This window comes from Neltuma alba, unplaced genomic scaffold (assembly GCF_004799145.2).
Source record: "Neltuma alba isolate B1F8T4 unplaced genomic scaffold, ASM479914v2 tig00004682_pilon, whole genome shotgun sequence".
NCBI classification, from domain to species: domain Eukaryota; kingdom Viridiplantae; phylum Streptophyta; class Magnoliopsida; order Fabales; family Fabaceae; genus Neltuma; species Neltuma alba.
In genome coordinates, this window is record NW_021633814.1 from 34,882 (window position 1) to 45,219 (window position 10,338).

The 10,338-nt window shown below is 30.2% G+C and overlaps 1 protein-coding gene across 1 annotated transcript in view; it reads left to right on the forward strand.

Moving 5' to 3' along the window:
• The window catches only part of LOC114745456 (receptor kinase-like protein Xa21), a 35,304-nt gene extending 25,610 nt beyond the window's left edge, over positions 1-9,694 (forward strand). Inside the window, exons 5-10 of the mRNA XM_028933613.1 lie at positions 1,566-1,815; positions 2,103-2,284; positions 4,179-4,319; positions 4,435-4,653; positions 7,393-9,150; positions 9,318-9,694. Coding sequence (XP_028789446.1) covers positions 1,566-1,815; positions 2,103-2,284; positions 4,179-4,319; positions 4,435-4,653; positions 7,393-9,150; positions 9,318-9,694 — 2,927 coding nt within the window. The remainder of the gene's footprint in view (positions 1-1,565; positions 1,816-2,102; positions 2,285-4,178; positions 4,320-4,434; positions 4,654-7,392; positions 9,151-9,317) is intronic.
• Positions 9,695-10,338: the final 644 nt, after the last annotated feature.

The window sequence follows — 10,338 nt, forward strand, 5'->3', positions numbered from 1 at the left end:
ATACTCTCTCCTGCTCAAAATACAAGTTAAACTTTGTTGAAGGGGTTTGATTTTTTTCCCAATAAAATAACATTAACTTTTGCTTAAACATTTAATGTATTTTTTTTAAAATTTTACCCTCATATATTCTCTTTTTTTTTATTCGTTTATGATTTTTTTACTTATTCTTTTCATTAATAAGGGCATGTTTGAGAAAAAATACATGATTTATATATTTATTGTTTTAAACTTATTTTAACTAATTTCTTGATAAACGTAAATGGACAGAATTTATCTTATAATTTGAACTAGAGAAAGTATAATATTATGGATCAGATGGAGTAGTTAGGAAAAACCATTTTTGAGGTCCCTGTAGTTTCCTTCAATTTCTAATTAATTAATTTGGAGTTTGTATGCTTTTTCTCTCCTTATCAAATCTTTTAGCACCATTAACCCCTGAAACTTTGCTCTGTTAATATTGTTAGCTCTTCTACAGAAGCTAATTATGTTAATAGCATAAAATTAAAAGATTTAATAAAAAATAACACACAGGTACCGCATTAATTTAACATAAATGTGCTATTAATTTTTTCTGTCAAATCTTTATTTTAAAATTTAACAAATTTTTAATTTTATCTCTATTTTACATATAGACTTTTCAACAAAATAACAATCAACGCAAGGAAAAATGAGGATAAAATAGTACATTTCTGTTAAACATGTGATAATATGACTTATAATAGGATAAACATCTTCTCTCTCTACGTTATAAATAGAAATAGAATAGTAATGTATAAATAAGCAAATTATGCAAATAAACAAGTTGGTTAAAAAAGATAGATAGTAAACAAGTATTTTATTTTTTAAAAATACTCTTATTTAGAGAGAGAGAGAGTTAATGAGAGAGATGATAAGTAGGAAAAAGATGTGCCTGAGACATAAATAACATTTGATTAATAGGAAAATAAATTTTTCAATAAAATTAATAGATAAAGAAATGAAAAAAGTTGGTTAAAATTTCAGACAATGTTTAAGTGTAGACTAATCCACGTCCACCTCTAAAAATTTAATTAGGAAAAAAATTAAATTTTCTTAATATGGATTTTAGGTTTATGGTTCTTTTACAAGCCGTGTTAAATTTTAGAATTCAGCAAATAATAATTGCCATCATTTACTGGCGATAAAAATTCTTCCTTCTTGTTTTTTTTTTTTTTTTGACCGGAATTCTTCCTTCTTGTTGACATATGCTTACATATATAAAAGTAGACACGATTTTTCAAAAGAAGGGGCATGGAAGAGCCCACACACAACCTAAGTATTCATTGGCCTGAAAGGGATATGTGAGGTTGAGACTTCTGCCATCGCATCTCATCTTTTTTTCAAAGAAGGGGCATGGAAGAGCCCCAAACACAACCTAAGTATTCATTGGCCTGAAAGGGATATGTGAGGTTGAGACTTCTGCCATCGCATCTCATCTTTTTTTTCCTTGCCCTTTTAGTAGTTTATAATTACTTTTTTCGTAGAAAATTTTTAAATATTACTAAAATAATTTGGATATGGAGAAGTATAAATGTGTATTATTCCAGGATGGTCCATACTTGCAGCTGTAATTGATTTGCTAAACATGGGAAAACTTGCTTTCCTTGTTTTCATTCTCTTCCTTCACTACTTTATGGCCTCCTTGGCATGGAGCCAGGGAAATTCCACTGTCGACATATCTGCACTCCTTGCTTTTAAAGCATCTACTTCGGATCCATACAATCTCTTGGCCAACTGGTCTACTCTTCTTCTTCTCCATGTGATTGGGTCGGTGTTGAATGCAATACACGCCACAGGGTTCATTCCTTGAAACTTAGTGATGCGGGTCTTAAAGGCATCATATCTGCACAGCTAGGAAATCTATCATTCCTTGTTGAACTTGATCTAAGCATCAATGATTTTTACGGTGAGATACCAAAAGAGTGGGTACAATTGCGTGGGTTGAAACTGCTCAACTTGAGCTACAATGACTTTCATGGGCAAGTTCCAACATGGATAGGACATTTATCTATGCTTGAGTACCTGAGTTTTCGAAATAATAGTCTTATTGGATTTGTTCCATTATCTCTATTCAATTTATCAAGGTTGGAGATCTTGGATTGGAATTCCAACTTCATTCAAGGAAGCATTCCACCTGAGATAGGAAGTTTGAAGCACTTGAAGATGTTACAAATTGCAGGGAACAAGCTTTCTGAAACCATTCCACCGACAATTTTCAACTTATCTTCACTTCAAAAATTGAATTTGTCTCATAATACTCTGTCAGGTATGTCATGGATGATTCGTAGTGTCTATAGGTGTTGGTTTCTGATGTTTTTCTCTTGCTTTCCATGTTTTGTATATTTCAGCACGCCATAGGAATAACGATTTCGTCTATGGATATTAGTCCAGCCAGATTGGAACGCTCATGGCTTTTTGAAAATAATTATTTATTTTAACATTTAAAGTATATTATAGGCGTTATCTCTCAAAATGAGTAAGAAGATTATGGTCTCAAGTGCATTGATTATAAAGTTAAGGTATAAATTTGTTATGAAAGTTTACACTGAGGAGCACTGAGGATTCAAAAGTTTTTTCGATTTAATATTGTCCTGAAAGTTTAAAATCATAATAATTTTTCCTCCCATTATTGAAAGGCTAACATTGACCGTTAAAATAATGATACTGATCATTAACATTTTTAATGGTATGGGGCAAAATTGTTTACAATTTTAAACTTCGTTGAACCCAGAAAAGCTTGTGAGACTATTTCAGACCTTGACTCTTGATTATATTAACTTATGACGTTACTGACGTACTCCATGTTTTCAATATTTTAAGGAGCTATTCCAAATGAAGATATTGTATATCTCACAGACAATTGATCACTTTCAGGTACTATACCATCTCTATTATTTAATAATTCAGAGCTGCAAGAATTGTCACTCTCCCAAAATCAATTATATGGCGGTCTCCCATCCAATGTGTGTTTTGGGGTCCCAAGACTTGAAATTTTCTCTGTGGCTGAAAACGATCTCTCTGGTGAAATGCCATCTACTTGGCATCAATGCAAAGAACTGAAAGTTTTGGAATTAGGTTTTAACAGATTCAACAGAGGATACATACCAAGCGACATTGGAAATTTAACCAATCTTCAAGTTTTGCATCTTTCAAACAACAACTTGGAAGGTATGAGTTCTAATTGTAAACCCTTGATATGTTAATTGCAAATTTATTTTCATAATGTTTATAGGTCATTAATTTGTAATACAAATTATCTGGATATATAATAATTAATATTCGACTGGATTACTTTCCAAAACACAGATAATCAAAGCATAAACATGCAATTCAAGTATTGTCAATTAGCTGTAGATTGTAGATAGTTTAATATGAAAGTGAATATCAATAAAACAATATGAACTAAAAGTATCCATCTTATTTTTTTCTTATATTTCATTAACTCATCCACGCCATAAAAATATCGACTTCCCAAGTCAGAGTGGTTTTAGAAAATAAATAGTATTTTTTTACATATTTATTATTATTTTTAACCAATTTTATAGACTCATATTAAATGACTCCATCTTCTAAGTGTTTTTAATGGAAGTGTAATTTAAAAGTCAAGGCAGACTTTTTTGTTTGTTTGTTCAGTATGTTTAACCTTTGTACTTTTGTTTATTAATGTGAAATTAGTTTTTCATAAAGAGAAAGGTAGAGTAACATCATCAATTGGCAATATTATATTGCACGTTGTTTGAATATTTATATCTGGAAGAAAACTACTTAACAGGTATATTCTCAATCTCCTAAGCCACCAATTTTATTATTTAACAAAATTTCATTTATCATATATAATATATGTGGGTACGGGCGAAAGCAAAGCTTGTTCTATATTATCTCCAAAATTTCTAATTGAAAACACTTGAATTCCTTAAATAAAAATAAAAATTCTTTTACGGTTATATCTTGTAGCAGAATCAGTGTTCTATAGTCAATACTCAATAGTAATAAATTAGAACAGGACTCTTGAAAAATGCATGCATGATTAAAAAAGGCATATATGGCTTATCATTGAGAGAACTTTTACTAAAATATAGGCTTAATAAGCAAGGCATATAGGTTATTAATAGTATAATATTAATTATCGTTTTGCTGACATTAAATTTTAAAATTAACAGGAGAAATTCCATCATCTCTCTTCAGCAATTCTTCTTTAAGAATATTACGTTTAAGACAAAACGGTTTAAATGGGAGTATACCAACTCTTGGGAATCAGACAATGCTGGAAACTTTAGTTCTAAATAACAACTCCTTTTCAGGTATGGTCAATCTACTCATCCATCAATTTGATGCTTCAACAAAATTCCATTTATTATTTGCAAAGCTTATATTCTATACCATCTCTAAAATTCATAAATTGTTTTTGTTTCCCAGGTGAAATTCCTCAATCTGTCTACAGCACACCTTCTTTGAGAATAGTTGACTTTACCTATAACCGTTTAAAGGGTAATTTGCCAGAAGATATGTGCTATAAACTCCCTTTACTTGAAGTTTTTGAAGTTGCTTTTAATCATTTTGATGGACGCATTCCAAAGTCAATAAGTAACTGCACATATTTGCGAGGCTTATTTTTGGATCAGAACTTCTTTTCAGGTACGCGCAAAGAGTTGTGTGCGGGTGTGTTTACAATTTTGTCACATGTTTATATAGTACTCCCTCCGTTCCTTATTATAAGAGACAAATAACTAAATTACGTTGATAAAAAAATCAGTTAAAATTAGTTGAGAACAATTAATATGTAAAAAGTATAATGTTTTTTCCAACAATGCCCCCATTAATAAGGAGAGAGAGTATGAGAGAGAACAATTAAATTATTAAAAAAAGAAGTGGGAGAGAGAGAGAGTATGAGTTGGAGACAAAATAAATAGGGATAAAATAGGAAATCAATACAAAAAAATAGAGACAACTTTTAAGTGTCTCTTATATATGAGAACATGCCATAAGTATTAAATGTCTCTTATAATAAGGAACGGAGGGAGTAATTTCATTCAAACATTCTAATATGAAAAGAAATGATTGTGATCTTTAATTAAAACTTAATGATATCTTCCAACGGGCACATACATACTTGATAATTCCAATCCTTCTTTTGATAAATTACAAAACCAAGGACATGCTCTTGTTACTCTATATATATTACTACCCTAGTCCTTAATATAAGATTTAGTTGACTATTTTGGAGAGATTAAATAAGTTATTAAATTACTTTGAAATATTTATGTTTATCGCTTTTATCCAAACTAATTTGCTTCATTTATAAATTGATATATGATCTAATAATTCGCCTAAATGTTTTAGAGATCATGTAACATATGCTATAATTAAGTAATTTAATAACCTTATGAATCTCCTCAAATTAGTCAATTGGGCTTTATGTTAAGGATCAAAATCATATAACACTAAAATTTGAGACAGAAATTGCAAAATATTTATTTGTAGTTTTATTAATATTTATTAAAAAATATCATAAAAATTGTAATTATTTAGAAGGATCAAATTTAAAAGTATACATTTAAAGTATTAAATTTTTCCTCGTCTAACCTCGCGCATTCCGTCCTACGTACATTTAAAATTAAAAAGAATAAAACTAAAACTAAAATTAAAAATGCCTATCATCCACATGACTATATCTTTTTTCAACTTTTATTCCTCACCGACGTCCATATTCTATCCTCTATACTATCATCATGGTATCATTTAGTTATTAATATCAATTTTTATCCATTTTTTTGACCAGCAATCAATATTTATCCATTTCTATCATCAATTTTTTTTTTTGTGATTTATATTGTCAATTTAAAATTTATAACGTCAAATTATGAACAAACTATTGTGGATCTCATGAAATTATGTAAAAAGAATCATGTTATTTATAATTTTAGTTTGTGAATAAATAGTATGAATAAATGGTATGATTTATTAGAGTTTTATATTATGTGTATATTATAAGATTCACTCCTCAAAATCATTTAAGAAGAATAGTCTAATCCGTTCATCATATATCTTTTTTTTAAATATCATGAATCCATATGTATATGATCTATATATAAATATAAGAGCAAATAATTAAAAAATTTATAAACATTACATGGATTTTTTATATTTATGACTCACATAAATTTCTTATAAAAAAAATTAAACAAACTTCCTTTTAATTTTTAATGGGTTAATTTTATTTTTATTTTCTAGATATATATAACATTTCTTTAAATGAAAATAATTACATCAAGTTCTTTATATTGATCATGTTACACATGACCATATGTCCTATTTTTAATATATTAGCATTTAATTATAAATTTACATGAAACAAAAAAGGACACATGGATATATACAATTGGAGAACTTAACAATACTAAAATTATATTTTTTTTATTTTTAATTAAAATCTGTTATGATCTTAAAAGTAAAACTTAAATTGTGTCAAAATTGAACGTAACAGTGTTCGTGTAATGTTTTTCAAGGGATGTCTATGCAAGTAGTAATTTTGTTTAATTTAGTAAAATTTTTTAGTAAAATTTAAAGTTTTAAAAATAGAATGCGGCAGAGATAATGTAAAAGGTTTAATTTGATTAGGGATAATTTAGTATTTTTAAATTTATATTTTGATTTTTAGTTGTTTAAGTAATTCTAATTTTTATGATCATTATCGATAAATATCATTCTCTCTAGGTTCTTCGTTCTAATTTTTCCTGCATAGAATCCTTGCCCGAAAATTAGACAGAGTCTTTTGTGACACAAGGAATGATAAAGATATTACCCACATGTAACTTGCTAGCTTGGATGTAACTAATTTCTTACATGGATGAAATTAGTTTCCTCTCTTTCCTATATTTAGGTGTAGACTTCCTAGCATAGGAAAAATTTGAAATTAATAAGATATCTAGAGTTTTCTTGTAATATAGAGAAGTGAATTCAAATTTTTGAAACATACATACTACTTCCAATCTTTAATATAAGAACCCGTTTGATTTTTATTTTGATCTTAAGTATAACAGCCCAATTTACTTTATCTCTGACATTCATCTATTTTTTCCCAAAATAGTCCGTATAATAATAGTAATTTTAGTCAATATACTTGATTAGCAAGTATATTTTAATTAAAAAACACATATTTATTATAAATAACTAACTTAACTAATTTTCTTAATTTACTCAATTAGTCAACTAGCTCTTATATTGAGGATGGGAAGTAGGATGCTACAGGAACACCCACGTACAAAACATATCATGTTACATGTTTTGTCAATTTTCTACTTCATATAAATTTTATCATCCATTAACTTTTGTTTTCTAAGGTAGTTACCCAACAGCTTTTAATCTTGTTTCCAGGTCTTATACCCAAGGAGATTGGCAATCTTGATAAGCTTGAAGATTTGATTTTAGTAACTAATCATTTCAGTGGATCCATTCCTTCTCATATATTCAACATTACGACATTGAGACGTGTCTACCTTCAAGAAAATTTCTTTTCTAGCTTTCTCCCATCAAATTTAGGAATTGGCCTTCCCAATCTGCAGGAACTAATGTTGGGACAAAATCAATTTATTGGACAAATTCCAATCAGCATCTCAAATGCTTCTAAGCTCACTATTGTAGATCTATCATGGAATAAGTTTAGTGGAGATATACCCACTACACTTGGGAATCTAACAAACATGATCGCATTATATTCTGAGGAGAATGATTTGAATGGGATGATTCCAAGTACAATTAATGGACTGCAAAGCCTTCAACATTTAAGTCTTAGCAACAATAGATTGCAAGGGTCCATCATAAATGAATTGTGCCAAATCAGAAGTTTGAGTGAATTGTATCTAGCCGGCAACATGTTTTCAGGGATGATTCCAAAGTGCTTCACAAATACTTCTCTGCGGAGGTTAGATTTAAGCTCTAACAAATTGATTTCTCATATTCCTTCTTCGCTTTGGAGTCTTGAAGATATGTTATTCTTAGACTTATCCTCCAATGCATTGGGTGGAAGAATTTCTCCTGAGGTGTCAAACTTGAAAGCAATTATACTTTTCAATTTGTCAAGAAATCAAATTTCAGGAAACATCCCGACAACTATGGGCAATTTGAAAACATTGCAAAATCTATCTTTGGCTCATAACAAACTCCAAGGGTCTATTCCTGAATCATTTAGTGGCATGATAAGTATGGAATCCTTGGATCTCTCCCAAAATTATTTGTCTGGAGTGATTCCAAAGTCCTTAGAGTTACTTGTCCAAATGGAGTACATTAATCTTTCATACAATTTATTGCATGGAGAAATTCCAAATGGTGGGCCTTTTCCTAATTTTACATATGAATCTTTTATGATGAATGAAGATCTTTGTGGGGAGCCCCAGCTCAACGTCCCTACATGCAAAAAAGGAAACAAGCACATCTCAACTAAAATAATGCTTGTCATCAAATGCTTATTGCCTATAGCTTCTGCAATCATTTTGGTTGCCTCATGCCTAATGTTTCTTAAGTTTAAGAAGGGTCATGTTAGTCATGAGATGAGTAATAGAGACTCCTTAAATTTGGATACAGTGGCTAAGATATCCTATTATGATCTTTTGCAAGCAACAAATGGGTTTGATGAGAGTAATTTTCTTGGCAAGGGAAGTTTTGGATTAGTCTACAAAGGAATTCTTTCAGATGGAAAGATAGTTGCTGCAAAAGTATTCAACTCAAACTTGCAAGAAGCATTAAGGAGTTTTGACATTGAATGTGCTGCCATATGCAATTTACGTCATCGAAACCTTATTAAGATCATTAGCAGTTGCTCAAATGGTGATTTTAAATCTCTTGTAATGGAATTCATGCCAAATGGAAGTCTTGAGAGATGGTTGTACTCCCATAACTATTGTTTAGATATAGTGCAAAGATTGGACATAATGATTGATGTGGCATCAGCGTTGGAGTATCTTCATTATGGTTCTCCTATCCCAGTGGTCCATTGTGATGTGAAGCCGAGCAACGTTTTATTGGATGAAGATATGGTGGCCCATTTAAGTGACTTTGGAATTGCCAAATTGCTAATTAACCGTCAATCAGAAATTTATACAGAAACTTTGGCTACAGTTGGTTATATGGCACCAGGTAGTAATTTAGCACTTATATTAAGTTTTATTTAATTTATGTTTCTTATATTCATTTATGCCTATATACACGTGCACAAACAAATATGCTTATATACGTACGTGCATATGCTAGAAGAAACTATAAGTTATTCAACTAGTTAATTTAGCACTCAAAATTATATGTAGAGTATGGATCAAAAGGAGCAGTTTCAATGAAAGGAGACGTATACAGCTTTGGTATTTTGCTTATGGAAATGCTTACAAGGAAGAAGCCAACAGATGAGATGTTTACTCAAGATCTGAATCTGAAAGAATTTGTTAGCAAATCAACGCCACATTCAATCATCAATATTGTAGATGTCAATTTGCTGCACACAAGCAACCAAAAAATTGGTAATATATTGCTGCATATATCATCAATTTTTGAGTTAGCCCTAAATTGTTGCGATGATGCACCTGAGGCAAGACCTAATATGTCAGAGGTTGTGGTGTCACTGGGAAAAACCAAGGTCATATTAATGCAAAATATTCAAGGAACCACTAGCTTGTTGGATAAATGTTAAATCAAAATTTATCTGCAACAATCTTTCACCCTTTGGATTATATTGTTCTATTGTGGGAACATATATGGAGAGTGATGATGTCTCGTGTATTAATATATTAATGATTTGAAATTTGAGAATTTTGAACTGCGCATCTGGGTTTTGGTTGTCTCAAGTTAGTCTTTATGTGTTAGAAATGTACTTTGAATAACAATATAATTCATTCCATTTTATCTTCAAGATAACTATACAAAGTTTGGAAATTATTGTCTTTTTTTGGGATTCATCCAACGTCCTGAGATATTCGAATTAAGAATCTGAATGAAAGTGACATGAATAGACTTGTATGAGAACGTTAAACTATGGAAGATAGGTGTTAAACTGAACTCTGTGCTCTGTTTCTATGGCTATCATGAACATCCATTGATTTGGGTTATTCTGGGCAATGATTAACTGGGAACTTTGAGTCTGGAAAAGAATAAATCAAAGATTAATAACGGAGGAAGATTTGCATTCAAATAATGGAGCATAACAGTTTTGAAGTTCTAGGAATCAGTGAAAGAGGAAAAACATAGTAGGAAAGAAGGGGTAAAAATCGATTTCATGTAAGAAATCGATTTTTTCATTGGCATAGAAATCAATTTTGCATTGCTGGATTTGAAGGA